Raw genomic sequence first — 22416 nt, forward strand, 5'->3', positions numbered from 1 at the left:
AAAATTATGGTATTAGAAGATGGTGAAATTTCAGATGTTAAATTAAACAATTACTTACAGAAGATGAACCTTTGGATGCATCCACTGTGGAGTAGAGTCAAATAATGGAAAAAATTGAAGGTGAAAGATCAGAAATGATGCCTGACATAAACATTCACAGGTCAGTTAGAGAATATGTTTGGCTGCTCAAAGGGTATAACCCAATTGTGATGGTGTTTTACAGCATAAAACAAGCTTTTCATATGCTTCTATCATTAAGCAAGGCTCCTTACAAAACACAACTAAATCAACACGTTCATTAAAATTGTCCATTGTTCATATATCTTCCAAGAATGGAAAAGTTATCAACAGATGAGGTATAAGATATCATCATTGTTCCCTTAGGCTCTGGTACAAAAGATGTTCATGCCTTTACATGTGTTGGACGTGATTCCTTTTGTGAACTATCATTTAAAAGTGATAATTTAGCAGAATGTTTTCTTTTACAATGCAGTGATAAAAATGATTCCACGCCTTAGTCTGATTATGATTTCCGGATAGAACATTATTTCTAAATGACATATCATGGTACAATTTTGTACCGCAGATATTGACATAAATGTTGCATGATGCTTTTTTCTCACTTTACAGTACACAAGTACATGACCTTCAAAAAAAGTATGATGAAAGCCATATATGGAAAAGTAGCTGAGTAGTAATGGTGACTCTGAAACAATATAAAGGAATATTGTGCCATATCCCTGGTGTAGCACATTTATTATGTATCGTAGCCAACCAAAATCCCTGCTTTTTGTGGGTCGTTTTCTCATATGATAAGTCTCTGTAATAACAGATTGTGTTCTCAATGTGGGCAGCAAGGACATATTTGCTAAACAGTGTGTAATTTCATGTAAAAATATAAAAAGACTGGTCATTACTGGTTTGATTAACTGCAAATTCTTGAAATTGAAAAAGAATTTAGACATAAATAATGATAACAATTCTAATGTGAATTGAGAATGGAATACATTTTAGTGCTGCTGGTTAGAACATTGTTAAAAATATCATTGATGCTAATAAAGACGATAATAAGAAATAGATTGGCTTAAGTGAAGATACTGAAGCTGAGGGCAGTGAAAGCAATGATGCTAAAACATTCTACCAAGCAATGAGTTGAGAAATAGATGATAAAGTGAAGAGTAAAAAGAGTGCAAAAATGGAAAAGATAATTTCCTTTTTTGTTACCTAAAAGTAAATAGCATTCTTAATGAAAACATAATTTAACAGCATTAAATGTTTATATTCATTCTAAAGCAGATTTTTACGCATAACTGATATCAGAAAATTAGATACACTGAAGCAAGAACAAGTAGTATATGTACAGAGAACTGAAGCAGTCTGGGGTGTCTGCTGTGGTATTGCTTTATTGTATAAGCCTGGATTTAAACTGTTAGATGGTATTATCTGAATACCAGGCAGACTGTTAATATTGATTTTTATCTTAAAATAGGTCCTATACATATAATTTGTGTATATACCCCTACCAAGATAAAAAGTTGGGAAGAGTGCTTTAACACTTAAAAATGCATGTTACAATTAATATAAATATGCTTTTGACAGGGTATCTTAATAGTCATTTAAGAATATATTTAGGGGAAACACAGCAAGGTATAAAAAATAAATAATGCATATGATTTTGTCAATAGCACCAGCAAACCTGATAATGTACAGTAGTGCTTAAGTTATAGCAAGTGCCTGTGTGTATTGCTCTATTCTTAGCTTTGTATTTTGTTAAGTTTCAGAGAGAATGGCTTTAAAAACAAGGACATCGGCAGCAGCAGCAGCAGCAGCAGAAGCAGAGGTGAGATTCAATACCTTTAAATATTAAAGCACTTCAGCATTGTTGTGTTGTATTGTTTCTAATATTAACAGTCTGTTCATTTTTCACAAAGCAATTACTTTAATAGAGCAGAAGGCTAGAACAATAGCTGACTTGCCATTAAGATTTAATGAGTCCACCCAGGCACTGCAGGAGCCATCACATAGATGTGTCTGAGTAACTAACATTGACTCACCCATCTTTGGGAGACAAACAAAAGAAGGGAACTTACCACAAGTATGTCAATGGAGAAGGAAAAGGGGTGAACTCTGACAGATGAAGTTAGTTCTAGCAGATGGGTTGCTGGGTGTACATGGCATGGTGAATGGAGTAAGAATGCATGGAATGTATCAAAGCATGTATTGAAATATAAGGACCAGCATCACATGTAATACTGTTGGTGTGCTACCTAATATGGGAGTAAGGAATGTAAGACATAAAAAAAATGCCATGTCGTGTGTGTGTGTGTGTGTGTGTGTGTGTGTGTGTGTGTGTGTGTGTGTGTGTGTGTGTGTGTGTGTGTGTGTGTGTGTGTGTGTGTGTGTGTGTGTGTGTGTGTGTGTGTGTGTGTGAGAGTCAGTCATGATATCTCATAAATATAAATAGAGCAAATATTAGCAGGCTCCTGTTGCCAAAAAAATGTTTGTAATCAGTTCTGTGATCCATGGGGACAAATCCCTGAGTGTACTGTAGACAACCAGGGGACATCTAGTAAACTGAATACTGGAGTAGCTTAGTAGAGAATTTGACATGAGTGTCTGATGTCAGATCATATATCCTGGGAGAAAGGAGTCCACCTGACATGATGGAAGGCTAGTACTTGCTGGAGATAATAGTGCAAGGTGTGCATTATATGGATCCAGGATGTTAGGATCTAACAAGCCACATTCAAATGGCAGCCTTCATGGGGCATATGCAGAGATGTATATGCTCACAGGAGAAAGAGTAGGTCCTTATATTTTCAGTCTTGCACATCAGCAAATGGGGAGAGGTTACAACCATAAAGCAGAAAATATCTCCCATAGCCACCTGGACGATGACTGCATGGTTATCTGGTGGTAAAAAGCAAATGGGCAGTACTGCTACTATAGAGGCCAGATGGTCAGCAGGCACAGCAGACAGAAAAAAAATAATTTATTTTTTATTTTACATTTGTTAACCGGGGGTGTCTGACTGAGCCGAAAAGGCCCTTTTTCAGCAGAGGCTCAGGGAGAAAAGCTATACAAAGAAAAATTACAGATACATTTAGTTATTTAGACATGATCAGTATACACACAAATTACAAAAGACATGTTTTTACAGTGGTATGCGGCACAACAACAGTTACAGTGGAGTGAACAAACAAAAAATATTAATTTAAAAATAAAGGTAATTAATAGATTTGTGGTGTACAGCTGAAATTTGGAACATAGGTAGAATACATACATAGTACACAGGCACAGTACATACATTGTAGATTAGCCAGTGTTTGTGAGTAAGATTGAAAACTATTATCAAGTACTCTAGATTTAGACCTTATCCGCTTTCACTAGCCTGCAGAGCAATCATGGCACTGCCAACTTTGCTTGAGATGTTGCCTGATGAGGTCTTTAAAGGAGGCTTTGGATGATGTGTTTTGAATGCTAGTGGCGACAGGGATCCATTTTTAGCTACTGAACTACTATATAGCGCATCTACAAAGCTATTGTAGCTGTTGGTGACTTCTAGTAGTAGTTTGCTTGATGATCTAAGAGGCCTTTTGGCTGAGTGATGTTGTACTAGGTTTTTGAGGGCAGGACACTTATTGGGGAGGTATTAGATATAATGACAGAGGCAGAGCTGATTGTAGGTTAGGAGGTTGGGCAGTTCAAGCCAGTGGAGCTGTCTCAAAGCAGTACAGTGATGAGTTTTATATGAACAATTTGCAGCAAAGCGGGTAATTCTGTTATAGCAGGCTTCCATTTTGCTTAGTTCAGTTTTGTTGAGATTAGTCAGAATGGAAGATGCATAGAGTAGGGTGGATAGAAGCTGGGAGTGAGCAATGGCTGATCTTGTGTTGTTGGTAAGAAATGGTTTGATACGGTAGAGTGATCCCAGTTTGGCATGTACTTTTTTAACAGATAAGTTGAGATGACTGTCAAAGTTTAGGTGGGAGTCTATGGTTATTCCCAATAGCTTAGCCTGTAGCACTGGAGCAATTGGACTAGCATTTGTGGAGTAGATAGTGAATTGACTGTTATCAGTGTTTTTGGTAGAACTGGTTATAATTATAAGCTGAGTTTTCTTTGGAGTGAGGATAGGTTGGGCTTTGATAAGGTAGTTTTCAACATCAGATAATGCTAGTTGAGTTGTTTGTAGGAGGGTGGGAATGTTTTGTGCAGCACAGATAAAGTAGTGTTGTCTGCATACTGAATGATAGATGCTGTGTGGAGGTATGGAGGTCATTTGTGAAAACTGTGAATAGTAGTGGTCCTAAGATAGAAACCTGTGGGACTCCTATAGTTATGGGCAGCTGAGGACAGAGAGAATTTTCCCATTTCACAGCTTGGTACCTGTCAGTTAAGTAGCTTTGGAACCAGGTAAGAGTGGAATTTGATAGGTGATATTGGTTTAGTTTGTTTAGCAGGATTTGGTGTGAGACTGTGTCAAATGCTTTGGACATATCCAAAAAATGAGTTGACACCTGTAGGCCTTCATTTTTGAGACAGTTTACTGTGTCTGTGAAGCAGAGGAGGGCTGTAGTGGTACTATGGGCAGGTCTGAAACCATGCTGAGTAGGTGACAAGATGTTGCTGTCTAGGAGATAGTTTAGCATCTGGGTATGGATGCATTTTTCTTGGATTTTGGCCAGGGGGGTGAGTAAAGCAATGGGTCTGTGGTTATTAAGTTCATTGGAGGTCCCACCTTTATGTATGGGTGTATATACATAGGATATTTTCCAGAGTGTGGGCACATAGTTTTCAACAATTGATCTGTTTATGAGAGTGGAGACTGGGATAGCAATAGCATCTGCTGTGAGTTTCAAGAAATAGCTGGGGAGTAGGTTGGCTGCTGTTGATGAGGTTTTTAGTTTGGAAAGCATGCTTTTGATTGAAGTGGTGGAAACTGTTTTGAGGGTAAAGCTTGTATTAGTGTTATTTGTGTTGGGGGGGATAGTGAGGAAGGAACTGTCCTGTGATACTAAGGATAGAATTGAGTTCACAAAGTGGGAGTTGAATTGTGTTTCGATGGGAACTTTACTGTCAGGGGCGGTTGGTTTGGGGGTAGCCTTTTGGGTGGATTTTAGTAGCTGGTTTACATTTTTCCAATTTTTTTTGGGGGGGTATGTTGGTATTTAGTTTGTAATGTCATGTAGTAGGATTTTTTGTCCAGCCTAATGCATTTTTTTGCATGGTTGCACAGTTCTTGGTACTTAGTTAGGCTTTGTGTTTCTTTGTTTTTTTGATAGTAAAGCCAGGCAGTGTCTCTGGACTTGAGGATTTGTTTGGTTTCTTTACTGAGCCAGGGATTTGTAGAGGTTCTAACCTTGATTTTGCACAATGGAGCGACAGTTTCTAAGTGTTGTAGAAAGTTTTGTTGAAATATGCTACAGCCTGGTCAAGTGGGGGGCTTATTAGGGGGGTTCAGTCACAGTTACAGAGTAAAGTGTTGAGGACCTCAGGAGAGAATTTTTTTGTGTTTCTAGTGGATATATAGTTAGTGGTTTTGCATATGCTTGTTCTACTACATATAAAGTATATTATGTTGTGGTCGCTTAAGGTGTCTGGGAGACTGCCTGTGTGAGGGTACAATGTGGGGTTGTTAGGACCCAGTCAAGGATGGATTCACTTTTAGATTTTTTTATCACATCTAGATGGAATTTGGATTACCTGCTGGTAGCCACGGAGATTTATTAGATTACTTGGTGGTTCTGAAATACAGGTGAACCAATCTAGGTTGAAGTCCCCCAGAATAAGGGTTTCTTGTGAGTATGTGGAAGAACACCAGGATAAGAAGTCTTCAAGGCTAACAGGTGTATTACCAGGTGGAATATAGATCACAATTGTGGTGATTACCTTTTTAGGGTGAAGTTGAAGTTGTGAGATAAGTATGTCCCAATTATTGGGGGAGGGGTAGGAGTTTGGTAATTGATGGGCAGTTAAGTTGGACTTGTACAGTAAGGCAGTTCCACCCCCTTTACGAAGTGGTCTGTCTTGTCTAGTGATATTGTACCCGGTAGGGAGAACTTCTGAGTTAGCTATGTTTTTATTTAGCCAGGTTTCTGTTAAAGCAACTATGTCTGGGGAGTAGTGTAGTATTGTGGCCTGGAGTTCAGGTATTTTATATTTGATACTGCTAATATTAATATTTAGCATTAAAAGATGGTTGGTTTTGCTGCTGTTATTGATTTGCCCAGGGATGAAGAAAGTGGGGGTGTTATGTTCTGACATTTGTGTTGGAGCAGTTTGTGTTGGACAGGATGGATTTGGGCCTGGGTTGGGGTGGATATCCCCACATATGGTGAGCCTGGTGTTAAAATGGTGATACAGATGTTGGAGTTTGGTGAGGAGTGTAAGAAAGTATTGTGTTTTTTTGGAGTAGCAATGAGAGCATATGTGTTTAGTTCTGAATTGGTCCGTTATGTAGTTCTTGAACAATTGTGGGCAGATATTATTATAATGTGTGGTGTCTGTATATGAGAGAGCATAATGTAGTGTTGTGCTACTAAGTTTAGGGATACTGCTAGAGTGATAACTTGTGGTGTTGTAAAGAATTATGAGAAGACAGACTAAACATAGTTGTGTGATAGTCATGGTTACAAAGTTTAAGTTGGTTCTAGGTGGTGGGGGTCTGAACAGGAATTATAGGGTTGCACTATATGTGGATGGGGAAGTAGTGTGGGTGATGTAAAAAATGCCTAGTGGGAATGAGAGTGATTGAGAGTATTATTTTGTGTGGAGCAAGTTGGTGTGGCATAATGTGATATGACTTGAGGAGCTGTGATTGGTGGAGGTGATGTGAGGGTGAGCTGTGGGTGTGGCTGTGATTACTATAAATGTAGAGGTATTGGGGGTGGGAGGGAATAGGGGGCAGGGCAAGGGAGTGGAGAGAGCCCAAGCGTTAGTGAGGGTGAACGGCCTGTGGCAGAACCCACCAAGACAAGAGAAAAAAGTAAGTATTACTTTACAAATCTGAACACTTTAAACAAATTCCTGAGGTCTAATGGCTCACCAGCAAGCAGAATGTAATTGCTGAAGAGCACTTGTGTCCTGGTGGGAGACTAGAAATTTAAAGATGGCTCCATGCTCAGCAGGATTCTAATATAGACTTAGTATTGGGGGAGGGAGATAGCACAAGGGATGTAAACCAGATGGAATGCAAAGAAGCCAGAGAAGCAATCAGTGGAAATCAGTGAAGGCCTCAGAGGGGGTAAGTAATAATTCAAACTACCTGTAAAGTGAAGGAGAGAAGAGACAGCAAAGTTTATTAAGGTTCAGAGTGTGTCTTCACATTGACTTGCTGATTAATAACCAGTTTGTGCACAGATTAGAGTAGGGAGATACATTAGTAATGAAGGGGAATGTATAGAGATGCAAATAAACAGGTGGGCCTCCAAGTGATACAAACTACAGCAGAAAGCAGTGAGAGGGCTGCTTGATGGTTAATTTAGTCACAGGGATCTGAATTAAATGTATACTGTCATAGGTTCATAGGTAGGTACTAGGCTATCGGCCCTAGGGCCCATACAAGACTAGCCAAAAAATGTACCCTGGCTTTCGCCACCCAAGAAAATTATTTTCCTGTGCCCCTGTTGAGCAGAACCACAGAAGTGATCCCTGGGGTGAATTTCCCATTTCCCGTCCAATCAGCAAGATTTTTTTTGAAGAGTGCTAATAAGGAGCTCTGTTTGACATAGATAGGTAGTCTGTTCCAAAGTATGGGAAGTCTCTGGGACAGGAATCTTTCCCTCCAGCATGTTCTGTTTATTGTGGTGACAAGGTTAAGGTCCCTAGAGTGTGTAGCTTGGAGGGATTGGGATTTCTTTAAGTGGAGCATGTCCAACAGCTCTGGGTTTGACATAGCTTTGTATGTTAGGCGGAGATCGCCCCTGAGTAGGCGATATGCGATGGAGTAAAGCTGTAATTTTTTGAGACGGTCTGCATAGGGCATCTGTTTGAGGCCAGTAATCCTCTTTGTGAGGTATTTCTGTGGTCTTTCCAGTTGTTGTAGATGTCTTGTGAGGTACATACCAAAAGGGGCATTGTACTCTATAATGGGTCTAATGAGTGATGAGTAGAGGGGAACAATGACCTCTTTTTTTCTGGATGAGAATCCATTTGTGATGAGATGAGCCACGTAGAAGGATTTCCTGACCACTGTGGCGATGTGATTATCAAAGGAGAGACTACTGTCCACCTGTGTCCCAAGGTCTCTTATCACATTTTTGGCATTAAGTAGACTACCAGCTATGTGGTAGTTCATGGGTACAGAGTTTTTGCCAAAGGGGATGACAATACACTTTTTGGCATTGAGCTTCAGGCCATGGCTTTGACACCAGGTATCTGTCTCAGTGAGGCCCTTTTGTAGTTTGTCCACATCGTTAGGAGTTTCGATTATGGCTCCTAGTTTGCAGTCATCTGCAAACTTTGTTAGCCAAAGACCTTCTGTGTTGGCCTGCACTTCAGAGAAGTAGATACCAAACAGGAGAGGACCCAGGACTGAACCCTGTGGTACTCCACTTGTCACTGGTCTGAGGTTGGATTTGGAATCCGCTACTTTCACAGTGTGGGTTCTATCCATGAGCCAGTTGGCAACCCATCTTGTGACATAGGGATTTATACCTAGTTTAGTGAGCTTATCTATAATTCCAGAGTGGGGGATGGTGTCGAAAGCTTTGGCGAGATCTAGATAAGCTGTGTGAACCATTTTACCCTCATCTATTGCTTTGATGACTGCTTCAAAGAAGTCAATCAGGTTTAGGAGACATGATCTGCCTTTTACAAATCCAAACGGAGTAGGGTCTGGAGTTTGGATATTACCAATGTCTTTGTTTATGAGTTCCACGATGATACATTCCATGGCCTTGCAGACCAGGCTTGTCAGGCTAATGAGGCAGTAGTTCCCGGGGTCTGTCGTGGCTCCCCCTTTGTGGAGTGGGATAACTGTCGTGGTGCACCATTCAGTGGGTACAAAGCCTGAGGTGAGGCTATGATTGAACATGGTACTTAGGTAGAGTGCCAGTTCATTCTGTAGTTCGTGTAGAATGCAGCCTGGGATATTGTCAGGTCCCATGGAAGCTGTGTTCTTGGCTTTGGAGAGTGTGTTTTTTACCTGTGCAGCCGTGATTATAGGAACTTTGCATTCTTCCGGCATAGAGATGGGCCCTCTAGGGGGTGAGAGGGGGGGTATAGTTAGCACTGAACCTATCTGCTAGGATGTTGGCAATATCAGTTGGTTCTGTATATTTAGTGACATTATGCTGTAACTCAGAGCAGATTTGAGTGTTCCCATTTAGATTCTTGACATAGCTATAGAATGCTTTGTGGTTGTCTTTAGAGTCAGTGGCAATTTTGTTTTCGTAACTAGCTTTGGAGGATTTTATGAGGGATCTTAGCTTCTTACTGAGGTTGACCAGGGAGTTCCTCCAGTCATGGGATTTTACTCTTTTTTGCAACAGTTTCTTTCTTCTGTTGTAGAGTTTGTTTATGGCAGAGGACCACCAGATTGGCTTCCTTTTTTGGAGGATAATATCTTGGTTCTATTAGGGATAGCATGATCCATGCACTCGTGTAAGTGCTTATAAAGTGCATTTGTGTAGGATTCGGCAGTCATACCTCTATTGTCCGTCTGCATGGGTGTCATGAAGTTTGCCACTTCTGTCTTAAGAAGTGTGAAGTTGGCTTTTGAGAAGTTTTTTATGATGGTTTCCCTAACTGGGGCTGGGGGTGGGATGTGGATATCTAGGCTGATTAGCTTGTGGTCGGATCTGAGCAATAAAAAATTGACCTCTGGTATGGAACACCAGTTTCCCATGTTGGTAATGACCAGGTCTAGGATATTGCTGCCCCTGGTGGGGGGTGTGAATAAGTTGATCCAAGGCATTGGAATTTATGAATTCTAGAAAACGTTGAGCAAAAGAGTTGGTACATGAGTAGTTTTCCCAGTTAATGGTGGGGTAGTTGAAATCGCCCATTATTAGGGTGTTGGGTTGTACCCCAATACTTTCCAGTGTATCAAGAAATAAGGAGTGTGAATCCTGGGGCATGGTGGGGGGTCTGCAGCAAGCTACAATTTGGACTGCGGTCCTGCCCAGAGTTAGTTGCACTTGGATAATCTCGGATGCATTATGCTGTGCAACTAGCCTGGAGGTGTGGATATCCTTAATGAATATGGACATGCCTCCACCTTTAATGCTTCTTTCTGGGTTAGGTGGCCGAATGGTGTGGTATGAATTGAAGCCTGGTAATGCAGGGGTGCTCACTGGAGCTTTGAACCAGGTCTCTGTCACTGCACAGATGTCAGTGTTCTCCATTTTAAGGAGTGCCTCGAGTGAGTGCATTTTGAGGTTTAGACTTCTAGCATTGAGTAGCATTACCCTCAGATTTTCCTTGCTTGTACCTGTTATGGTGGTGAATTTGTCATTTGAACCTTGCCTAAAAAAGGCACTATAGGGGTGGCAAGAGCCTTAGCCAGTATCCGGAATCCTAAGGGTGACAGGTGCAGGCCATCTCTGGCAAAGCATCGTGGACTGTCGATCATGTCGTCCCAGGCAGACAAATACTGGATCCCCTTAGAATGACACCAGAAGCTTAGCCAATTGTTGAAGTCAATAATTTTGTCTATTGGACAATTAGGATTACTGTACTAGCTGAGGGGGGGACACAAAGCTACAACAGTCAGTTCTATTAGCAAGCTGAGAACTACTAAGAAATACTGCTAATGTAATAGCTTCACTCTCATAAAACATACAGGTAGAATGCCTGGGTGGACTGACCCTGCCATTGAGGCTCAAAATGTATATCCTTGTTTAGTTTGCAGTACTGATTCCTTCTTATACTGTATGGGTGGAGTGGTAGCTGCAGACTGCAGATTTGCTTGAGTGTGCTCCTGCTCTTGAGGCTCAAAATGTATATCCTTGTTTAGTTTGCAGTACTGATTCCTTCTTATACTGTATGGGTGGAGTGGTAGCCGCAGACTGCAGATTTGCTTGAGTGTGCTCAGCAAGCAGAATGTAATTGCTGAAGAGCACTTGTGTCCTGGTGGGAGACTAGAATGCAAACACTTGCTGTTTCCTCCAATCCAATAAACAGTTGCATGATTTAATTATTACTGCAGTGTGTGTGTGCTATGTACATTTGTCCAACTATGACTCAATTGTTTGCTTTAGAAAGTCCACACTCCCTTATAAGTCCATGTGTCTAGTGCACATTAAACTTACAGGTTAGTTTATTTCCCTTCCAACAAGAACAGTTAAATGAAGTGCATGACCAGAACACTCTCTTACCATGATATATCGGTAGAAAAGAGAAATAAAGTCCTTTAGTTAGGGATGAACTGGAGAAAGCACTTAAGACATTTGCAGGTAAAAATAGCTTGGCATTCTTTCATTTCCTGTGAAAATCTATTACATAATGTGGTGTCACTTCTACAACAAGAAAATGCTGTTCTATGGCTGTTATTATAGTGGAAAAAATGTTTATATAATTCAAATTACTTGACATTTTATTAGACAAATGTGATAATGCTTCCATAAAGACTGAAGGCCTTATTATGTGGTACTTCAGTTCATTCCACTGTAATTGTTATTTACCAGCTAGTCCCCTAATCAACAGTGCATTGTAATAGTCATCTGTTCAGCAGTCAAAAGCACCATGTATATTTAAGCAATAACCGACGATGTGGTGTGGTAAGTTGAAGATTTACCCATGGTTGGTGTGGTTTAATCATGAGGGTGAAGCCCAAGTATTAAATAAAGCCAGCTATGGGTAAATGTCAATAAACCACAACCACAGAGTCGGTTATTGCTATTATACAATGACATTATTTAAGAAAAAAAATACTTACTTTTCTTAAATAACATCTTTGTATAATGTCTCCGTGTTGCCCTTCAGCATCTTGTTGGTATCCTGGGGCTTTTTCTGATGTACTATGCATGCGTATGGGACTTGTGTTCCCACACTTACACAACACATCAGTGCTATGAATAGGTAGCAATGGAGAAAGGAAGATCTCCATTGCTGATGCCTCTTTTTTATAATCAATTAAAAAAAATAAGAAGCAAACGGGAGCCTTTTTATGTTCGGGAGAGTCGGGACAGACAAAATAAAAGGGCAATCAGGTACGTTTTTTAAGTTTTGTAGAACGTAACTGATTTCCCTTTTATTTCTGTCTGTGCCATCTCCCGAACGTAAAATGTCTTCCGTTTTTTTTGTTTTGTTTTTTTTTAAAAAATGAAAACTAAAAAAAAATGCAAGCTATACTAACGGGAAAAGTCCAACTGACTGGGCCTTTTTCCGTTGGTATATTCTCAGGTTTACAATGGGCATGCTGGTTGGGCTGGTCAAGTGCTCATTTTTGAATAACAATGATCAGCCATTGTATAATTACGCAATAACCGATGACATGGTGTGGTATATTGAAGATTTACCCACGGTTGGCGTGGTTTAATCACAAGGGTGAAGCCAGAGTGATTAAATAAAACCAACCGTGGGTAAATTTCAATATACCACAACCACAGAGTCAGTTATTGCTATTATACAATGACATTATTTGAGAAAAAAAATACTTACTTTTCTTAAATAATGTCTTTGTATAACGGTGCATTACTGTTCTTCTGCCGGTGGTGGTATACTGCTTCCTTGTGCTGATGTACTGCGCATGCATATGGAACTTGCGCTCCTATGCATACCCAGGTTATCGGGTCTATATTAGATCAACGAACACGTAAATGCTCGAATCTGTAAAGGTCGACCTTTACAGATCGAACATTTACATGTTTGAAAATCTTTAAAAATAAAAAAAAATAAAAAACTAAGTAAGAAAAACAAAAACCAAAGGGTGTAAGCCGGGGGGTCAAGCCCCCCACACCCCTCTACTTAAATATACCAACTCCAAGATCACGCTACAGTGTAGTGAAGGGGAAATTTCCCATTTCCACACTGTAGTGCCCTGATGTGCGATCTCAGAGTCGGTATATTTAAGTAGCGGTGGGTGTGGGGGGTGCAGCCCCACATGTGGGGGGATGCAGGGGACTTTCCCCCCTGCTAAAACCCTTTTTTTTATTTTTGTTTTGTTTATTTTGTTTTTATTACATTTTCGAACATTTAAACGTTCGTTGATGTAATATAGACCCTACATCAATGCTTTAAAAAGGAAGCAATGGAGAAAAGAAAGTCTCCGTTGCTCTGTTTTTTTTTTTTTTTTTTTATTAAAAAGGTTTTGGACACTTAATACCAACGGAAAAAAGTCTGGCCGACCGGACCTTTTTCCATTGGTATATTGTGGCATATACAACAGGTACGCTGGCCAATCAGCATGCACGTTTTGGAAATATTAATGGGGGGAGTCATTGTATAATTAATAATTTACCGTATAGGAACATTAAAGGTAAATATATGACTAGTCTATTAAATATTGTGGACTATTATATATAATAAGAGAAAGAAATTAGAACAAAAAATTCACCAAAAATAAACACAAATTAAATGTTTTAAAGGTTGACTTTCAGAATTATGATTCCTGTGCAGGGATTCCATTGGTAATATGGCAAAATTTCTACTTTTTGTGCAAACATTTTCTCTGTCAGTATATTATTATATTATTCTGTTTTTGTTTTTACAGGAAAGACGTCATGAGGATTTAGAATATGCCTTGCTGTATTTCAATAAAGGAAAGAGAAAACCAAAAACTGAAGAAACATCAGTTGTGTATGCTTCTGTTCTAACAAAACGCTAACATATTAGCTCTTCCACATCTGCTTATAACATTTCTGGAGATAAACTACCACTGGGAGAAAATAGACTGAAATGCATTACAGTTGTAATCAGGAGATATTTACTATCACATACATAAACATAGAGCCTTTGTTGTAATATGGAACATCTCTGGCATCTTCTTATAATATTCTGCATTTTTATGAATTTTGTTTGCTCCATGCCTTTTGTGAGAAAATGCTACACTAAAACAACACAAAAGCACTACTGCTAATAAACTGAAGTGAGAGTTTTAATACTTTCCAAAACTGAATTCTGCCGTTTCCCTTCAGTTTTCTGTGTTTTGTTATGTAAAAGAATAGTTCCTGACCACATGATTGATTTCTTCAGAACTGATTGAACAGTCATTTTATTCAGTGAGGATAAGATGCAGAGAGGCTCCTAGTCAGATCGAAAATAAGAAAAAAATACTACGCTGATGATAAAATATTAGTGATAAAAGTAAACTCATTTTGACAGAGTGATCCTTTAACCTTCTATGTATGTATATTTAAATAAGGTAAATACTGCATTATTTTCACGTTTTAATGCCATAGATTGCAAATTAGTTCAAGACTTGTTAGGTTCACCTGACATCTTGTTTAACATTTCGGGAGCTTATCTTTTTGCATAGTAATTTCCATTGCTCTCTCTCTCTCTCTCTCTACAACCATTCCAGTATGGGGAAAACAAATGAATAATAGAAATAAGTCTGTGCAGGAAAATGCAGAAGGCATGACCTAAAGAGGCTTCAATAAGCTCGTGCAATGACATAACTGGTAAGGTTACAGAAACACAGGAAAAGGACTACAATAACAGTTAAAAAGAAATGGGTGAACAAATTCATTTCAGTCTCCCAAAGAAAGTGCAAGGAGGGCACATTTAAAGAAAAACTACATCATGATTTTTCCCCAAAACACCTTCTGAAACTAGCTCAATGAGACAATCAATTGGGTTCTTAGATGTTTTCTCAAACTCAGTGAAGTAACTTCATTGCAAACCAGTTTACCAACCACAGTCTATTAAATACCACACTAAGCCAACACCAGTACTTGAAAGTAAAATAAATTAATCTTATCAAACTTTGTAGTACCTCCCCACACAGAATGAAAAGTAAAAGGTCTTATAATGCTTTTTGCCCCTTGCAGCCCCTGTATCCCTGTACGTATGTATATAACAACTCTGAGACCGAACTCTCCCCATCAGGAAGAGAGATCTACAATTCCCTCTTCCTTGGGTTTTGTGATCTCACTATTGTTATACATAAGAAAGGGATATGAGGGGTGCCCATGGGCTTGATCTGTAGTGATACTTTGTGATTTAAAATATCCTTACTTGATTTTTTGAAAGATTGTGATTGTGGGGCTTTTCTCCCTGGGTCTCTGCTGAAAATGAGCACTTTCTGGCACAGCCATACTTTCCCAGTAAACAAGTGTCAGATAAATAAATACATTTTACTCCATGTGGTGCAGTAAATTCTGTGGTTAGTATTCATAGTCCTGGACTTCACACATGCCTAGCTGTTATTATGAGTAGCACTGCTATACGGATATGTAAACAAGCTTAACATTGGTCATTTGTGATGAATGATCATAAGTTAAATTCTTCTTAAAAACATGTTCATTTATGGCAAACGTGTAAAATATGTAAAATTCAGTATTGGTATGTATAAGCCCGAGGCTTCGTATTACTTTGTATGTTTTGAGTAATGCAGGTGAGCGTGGCTAAGCAAAGTCATGTTTGAAAGGTTTAAGGCAAGCAGAGGACTGTGCAGTGTTTATAATTTAAATGTTTAAAAAATAAAGGGTTTTATGATGTTTTATTTAGGGGTACCCTTATGTGAACATCCTAAGGGTTTTACTAAAGAACACTAAGACTGAAAAAGGGGAGACAAATAAAGAGGGGAGCACACAAGGAAAACATCAAGAAGGTTTGTGCTGGAAAAGGTAGGACAGGAGGGGCACCATGTTTTTTTCAGGGAATAGACCGTCCTATTTTTTAAGTGTTTTCTTTTAGTAGGGATGTGTGGGTAGGCAACAAATAAAAAGGTAATGGACAATGGATAAGGGAAGAATGGTCGAGGAGAGATGGTGCAGGAGTGCCTAGTCCAGATAGCCTCAAATGCTTTCAATGGCAGATGGTGGCACAGTGAAGGACCCTGATGTTGAAGGGGTAAGGGCCAACAGTAGTGCTGTGGTCAGCAACCACTGGGACAGCATGACTTCAACATGCTAAGAGAGGCTTTGACAGGCTAAATCCATGTGTCCTATACTTGCTACAGTACATACTCTATTAAGTTCTGAAGTCCCCATCCGGTGAAGCTTTCCAGGATGTCATGTGCCAGGGCCTGCAGCATCAGTGCTACCACCTAGATCCTGCAAAAATGTTCCCAAATGGGCAGAAGGTGAGTGCTCCCTAACCTGAGAGGTACATGCCTGGGATACTCCTGTGGAATTTGAATCTGTAAAAAAGTTAAATAAAAGGGAGAGAAACAGAATAATAAAGGAGAAAGAAATGTATAAATAAAATAATAAAAACAGAAAAAAAGTGCAGAGATAAAAGAGAAGATACACAATAAGTTCACACATCATGTTATATGTCATTTAATGTTTTTAAGCAATTTTACATTATAATTTAAATCTTTATTGAAGTAAAACTTCTACACAGGAAGTGCTTATGTTTATAATTTTTAAAACTAAAACCACTTTAAAACTAAAAACTAATGAATCCAAACCACCCATTGGGTGAAGCGGGTCTCTGCCCCCCCCCCCCCATAACAAGCAGTGGAAACTTCAAACATCTGTCTTACGCCCTGGGCACCAACAGACTCTGTCTTGTAACTAAAGAGACTAAAAACTAATTAATCCAAACCACCCATCAGGTTAAGCAGGTCTCTGCCCCCCCATAACAAGCAGGGGAAACTTCAAACATTTTTCTTATGCACTGCGCACCCACAGACACTGCCTTGTAACTAAAGAGACTAAAAACTAATTAATCCAAACCACCCATCGGGTCAAGCAGGTCTCTGCCCCCTATAACAAGCAGTGGAAACTTCAAATATCTCTCTTACACACTGGGCACCCACAGACACTGACTTGTAACTAAAGAGACTAAAAACCAATGTAGGTGCTTAACTTCAAAGTGTCCAGACAGTAAAATACCTGAATTGCTCTAGCTTAAATAAATGTTAGTGAGTGTGTTAGTACATTCTTCTGTATAGTTCCTTAATCAAACACTGTACTGACTAGTACATCACCAGAAAGCAACAGCTGCATAACCCTCTCTAGTAAGTGTCCCCCCACAACTAAAGTCTATTTTCTTTTGAGAAACACTTAAATCTATAAAATAGCATTCCATTACCTCCCCTGTTTCATCTGCAACTACCCCCAGCTTTAATTGTATATCCTTTTAAGAATTAAAGGGGGGAAAATTAGACAATGTCTACACTTGCCTTAATTTAACAGTATAAACTAGAGTGACTGTGCAAAGTAACACACCTTTTCTTAAGGTTCATGAGTGGTTTCTAATAGCTAACAATTTATCTGGACCTGCCTGCTCTGCTCAGCTCTCACTATGCTCAGGCTTCACTCCACTCCCCTGCCCTGCCCCCAGTTCCCATCTGCCCCCACTATTTGACAATTTATTGACACAAGACCACACTCCCACCCACATCCCACCCACCTCCTCAAGCAATCCCAAAACAACAACACAATTGCAAATATTAACAAGCTCCCACCCTTCACCCACCAAGTCCTCCTACCATACTCTATACCCCATACTATCACCACCAACCAAACCACTGCCCACAAACCCTCAAGTAACTGTTTACCTCTCATCTATTACTACTAGCTACCCTTGATACACTTTACACCGTTACCTGCTACCATAATGCTCCCATAATATTTCACCTCAGCCCAACCCTAACTTCCACCTACCAACCACATAGTAACATGCCCTTCTCCTGCATTCAACCCCACTTACTGAACTACTCTACCACTGAGTTATAAAAAGTCAAATATATTAATTCCACCGTATCTTGCATCATACCTAACATATTAACTAAACTTCTACTCAGAATTCAATCTCTTTGTCTATTCCTGCAAACACAGCTCCAAATTTGTGGTGATATACACCCCAACCCAGGCCCCACAACTGATACTACCAACCTCAGTAGTCCAAGCATCCAACATGCAATTAACTGTAAAAAGCCCTGTGACCTACTTATACTTAGTAGGAACACTAAAATTATCTTGAACAAAACTGATGAACTACACGCCATACTCTAATCTTACAACCCAGACATTACACTCATTATCGAGACCTGGCTCAAACCTCAGGTTATAATATAATCAGGGCTGATAGAATTATCAAAAAAGGTGGAGGTGTCGCCATACTACACAAGACTGCCCTCAAGGTAGACCTTATACATAAAGAAATCCTAACATTTAACAATGCAGAAACCCTAGTCACCAAAGTTCAAATCAATCAACAGAAGCAATTAAACCTAGTGGGTATTTACATACCCCCAGGTGACAACATACCTACTCTCGAGTCTATACTAAACTGAACATTCGCAAACTTCCCACAGGAGATACTCCTCCTAGGGGACTTTAACCTTGACTGGAAATCCATCAACACAACTATCCCCTCTAATCAAATCAACCTATATTCCTATATTGAACTTATCCAAACACCCACCTGCATTGACAAAAATACAAACAAGGAATCCATACTAGTTTGGATCCTTACAAACAACCCATCTACTGCCCAATATTATGGTACAGCACCAACTGGCCTTAGTGACCATTTACCCACATTGATATTAAGACAGCACCTCAAAACCACTAAAAAAAAACACCTTACGTGAAATCCGTAATTCAAAAAGGTTCATACCTGAGCATTTCATTAATGCACTAAGGTATTGCAACTGAGCTCCCCTGACAACCCTCACACTAGACAAGGCAGTGGAGTACTTCAATTCCACCTTTTTAAATATATTAAATCAGATGGCCCCCTTACAGACAATTCAAATAAAAAACAACCCAGCCTCATGGCTCTCTAAAAATACAAGAACCCTTCCCAAACTTAGGGATAAAGCCTGGGATACATGGTATCACAATAAGACCGATCACAACAGTCAGATTTTCCTCAAACTATATAATAAAGCAAAAAAAAAAACTGATAAGGCAAGATAAGAAAAATTACTACACAGAGTTACAAGTAAAATGTACCACATACCCCCAATAATTCTGGACAGCTGTCAACCAAGTAGTACAACCAGGTAAACCCACTACCCCTCCACCCAATGTCAGAGAAGATAATATAGTGATAGCTACCAATTTAACTACTTCACTTCTTCCGTCCTTAACCTAACTAGCAGCAGCCAGCCTTGCACTCTCCCGCAACCAATCAGCAACCCAAACTTATACCCCCCTTTCACTCTTAAACTGGTTCCTACCAACACAATATGCAAACACCTCACTAAACTAAAACCCACCACTTTGGCAATCGATAAACTCCCTGCAGAGTGCCTCAAAATTGCCGCTAGTGCTATAGCTTACCCCATCTCAGTACTTATCAACCGGTCTATCAATGAGCATACAATTCCAGCCCTTTGGAAAACCTCCTACATAATACCCTTACACAAAGTTAGTCCTTCAACTAAACTTACCAACTACTGTCCATAGCAATCTTATGCCCCTTATCAAAAATCGTTGAAAAATGTATCCGTTCTCAGCTGATGATACATTTACTTACAAATAGTCTCCTCACCAACACCCAACATGGCTTTCGCCCATTCCATAGCACCACCAGAGTACTCATATCTTTTACCAGCACTGTCAATCAATACAGGAACCAAGGAAATCTAGTGTCTGCCACCTTCCTTGATCTGTGCAAAGCATTCAGTACAGTATCCCACAGCAAACTACTTACTATCTTAGCTGAACTTATCCTAAACAACCCCTTGTTTCTCTGGTTTCAAGACTACCTATCCAACTACCAACAAGCAGTTAAGTGGCATAATTATCTTCCATCAGATATCATGATTGCAAAACAGCAGTCCCATTTTTAAAACCTAATTAAAAGCCCACCTGAATCTCATCTTGCAATGTACCTGTACTGAAAAAAACACACGTAGAGAGGTAGTAGACTTTCTTTACTTCACAATAAATTCTTCTGGTACCTCGGCTTCTCGCCTTCAAGGATACATAGAATCAAACACATCCTATTTTTATATTAGGTGAAACCATCAATTAATTAATCAATTAACTACCAAATTACCTAATGTTTCAATATAAAAAGTATGTATAAAAAATATGTATAATATATATAAACATTATATATAAACATCTCCCATTGCCTATGATCCACTAAAGTGACCCATGCATATTTATTAGCTACATTTTCCTATTTTAACTATTTTAACTATGCTTATATTTATATCACAACATTTCATAACATATTGAAACATTTATAACACTTTAAATAGTTGATAATGTAAACATAAGCATCTGAAAAACATACCTAAATGTGAAGCTAAACATAATCTACCTCTAAATTTAATCCTCTGGGCGTCAAAGTGCCATAGTTTAAAATCATCCACTTTCAAGCACATTCAATTTTTGCTTCAACTCACTACTTTTAGTTTGAAAAGGTCTTGCCAAAACACTAAAGAAAAATGTGGAGTCATCTCCCCCATGTACTGTACAAAAATGTTCTGCCACAGGGCTCCTATAGTTTTTATTTTGAATATCACCCAAGTGTTCTAGAATTCTAATCTTAACAACCCTTTTAGTTTGGCCTATGTACCATTCTATTTTTTCACATCCACATTCTATGGCATACACTGCTCTTCATGAATTGCAAGTAAACCTGTCCTTGCTTAAAATTTTCTATTATTTATTAAACCTCCTGAAATGTTCCTAATTTTATGATAAACTTTACATTTCTCACAAGAATGTGAACCTATGACTAATGCATTTGATGCAAACAAAGGCTTATTCAACAGTTCCTTGAGGTTAGAGTATCTTCCATATGAAAATGTTACTACATCTGGAAATACATCACCAACTACCTCATCTAAACATACCAAGTGCCATAAGCCCAAAAGCAATTCTCTCATTATGGGTGAAAAGAAAGAATATTTAGAAACAAAATAAATATCATGCCCTACAAAATCAGGCTTCAGATTTCGGTTCCTAATCTTGCTTGTTATTTGTCCCTGATTATTGTTAAACCGAAACTCTTCACCTTCCAATGTCTTTTTTAAATCACGGTCCAATTTGTCTCTATCATAACCCCTAGGCAATAGTCTCTCCCTTGTTTCCATCAAAAATGATACTTTATATTCCTCCTCAGAAGTGTTACGGGCAATTTGCTTATATTCCCCCAAAGGCAAAGAACTGATCGAGTGTGAAGGGTGCATACTTGTCACAAACAAAAAGTTATTTACTGCTGTAGGCTTTCTATATGGCCTATATTGAATTGCCTGATGTTTATCCACATAAAATTCAACATCCAAAAATGGTATAACAAAGTTACCAAAATTTGTGGAAAATTTAATACCATGTGCATTGCAATTCAAGCCTACAATAAACTGCTCAAATTCTATGGGTGAGCCCTTACACAAAAAGAAGAGGTCATCAATAAATCTACCATACAGCACTACTTGTTTCTTCCAAAATTCAGTGTTATGTACAATTTCTCAAAATAACCCATATATATCACTACATAAGGTAAAACTGTTTTTCAAACCTAAAATAATTATGCGTTAAACAAAACTCTAATAACCTCACCACAAAACTAGTTTTAGGGCCATCACCCATGATTTCATACACAGCCTCCAAACCAAATCTATTGCTAATAGAGGTGTAAAGAGAACTCACATCAACCGACATGCAATAGTAATATTCTTTCCAATGTATTTTACTTAATTTTTCGCAGAGTTTCTGAGTATTCTTAATATGAGAAGGAACCCTATTCAAATACCCCTTCAGTACCGAATCCAAGAAAATACCTACATTGCTTATAAAAGAATGTACTCCGGACACTGTTGGCCTACCTGGAGGGTTAGTAATACTTTTACGTACTTTAGGTATGACATAAAAATAAGGGTCAGTAGCATCTTTAACTACCAATTTCTTTACATCTTCTTTAACAAAAAAAAACTAACCTCTCACCTCTCTCAAGTAGTTCCAGTAGTCCCATAGTATATTCATCTACTGGGTTGCTAATTAACAACACATAATCCTCCACATTTTAATAAATCTAATGCCATTTTCTCATATTGTTTCTTTGACATTACAGTCCAATTTCCACCCTTGTCAGCTTGCCTAAACACAAAGTCTTTTAAACACCCTCTAAGTCTAGTTAACTCTAACCACTCAGACTTAGTTAAATTGTAAGATTGTTTCACTTTCAAAAATGTATTATATTCAAATTCAGCCTTTTTGAGTAAAACTTGTTCAAAAATACTTCAGCTGAGCATTTAGGAGGAGAAAAACAACTGGGAGAAACTAAAGGGGGCAAATTGAACCTACTATAACCTAAATCATAGTTTCCACACTTAGGCATGTCATCATTAGCTTCACATTCATCTTCCAACCCCTCATCATGGTCATAGTCATA

General features: G+C 38.9%; 1 protein-coding gene across 3 annotated transcripts in view; it reads left to right on the forward strand.

Annotated features, from left to right (window-relative positions):
• Positions 1-14218, forward strand: part of LOC122810897 — a 133131-nt gene extending 118913 nt beyond the window's left edge. The window contains exons 3-4 of one of the 3 annotated variants that reach the window (XM_044082442.1): positions 1776-1840; positions 13658-14218. In XM_044082442.1, coding sequence (XP_043938377.1) covers positions 1776-1840; positions 13658-13771 — 179 coding nt within the window. In that variant the 3' untranslated portion in view covers positions 13772-14218. The remainder of the gene's footprint in view (positions 1-1775; positions 1841-13657) is intronic. The other 2 variants (XM_044082441.1, XM_044082440.1) reach the window with 2 other exon arrangements.
• Positions 14219-22416: the final 8198 nt, after the last annotated feature.

This window comes from Protopterus annectens, chromosome 9.part0, assembly GCF_019279795.1.
Source record: "Protopterus annectens isolate FY-2018-M chromosome 9.part0, PAN1.0, whole genome shotgun sequence".
Classification (NCBI taxonomy): domain Eukaryota; kingdom Metazoa; phylum Chordata; order Ceratodontiformes; family Protopteridae; genus Protopterus; species Protopterus annectens.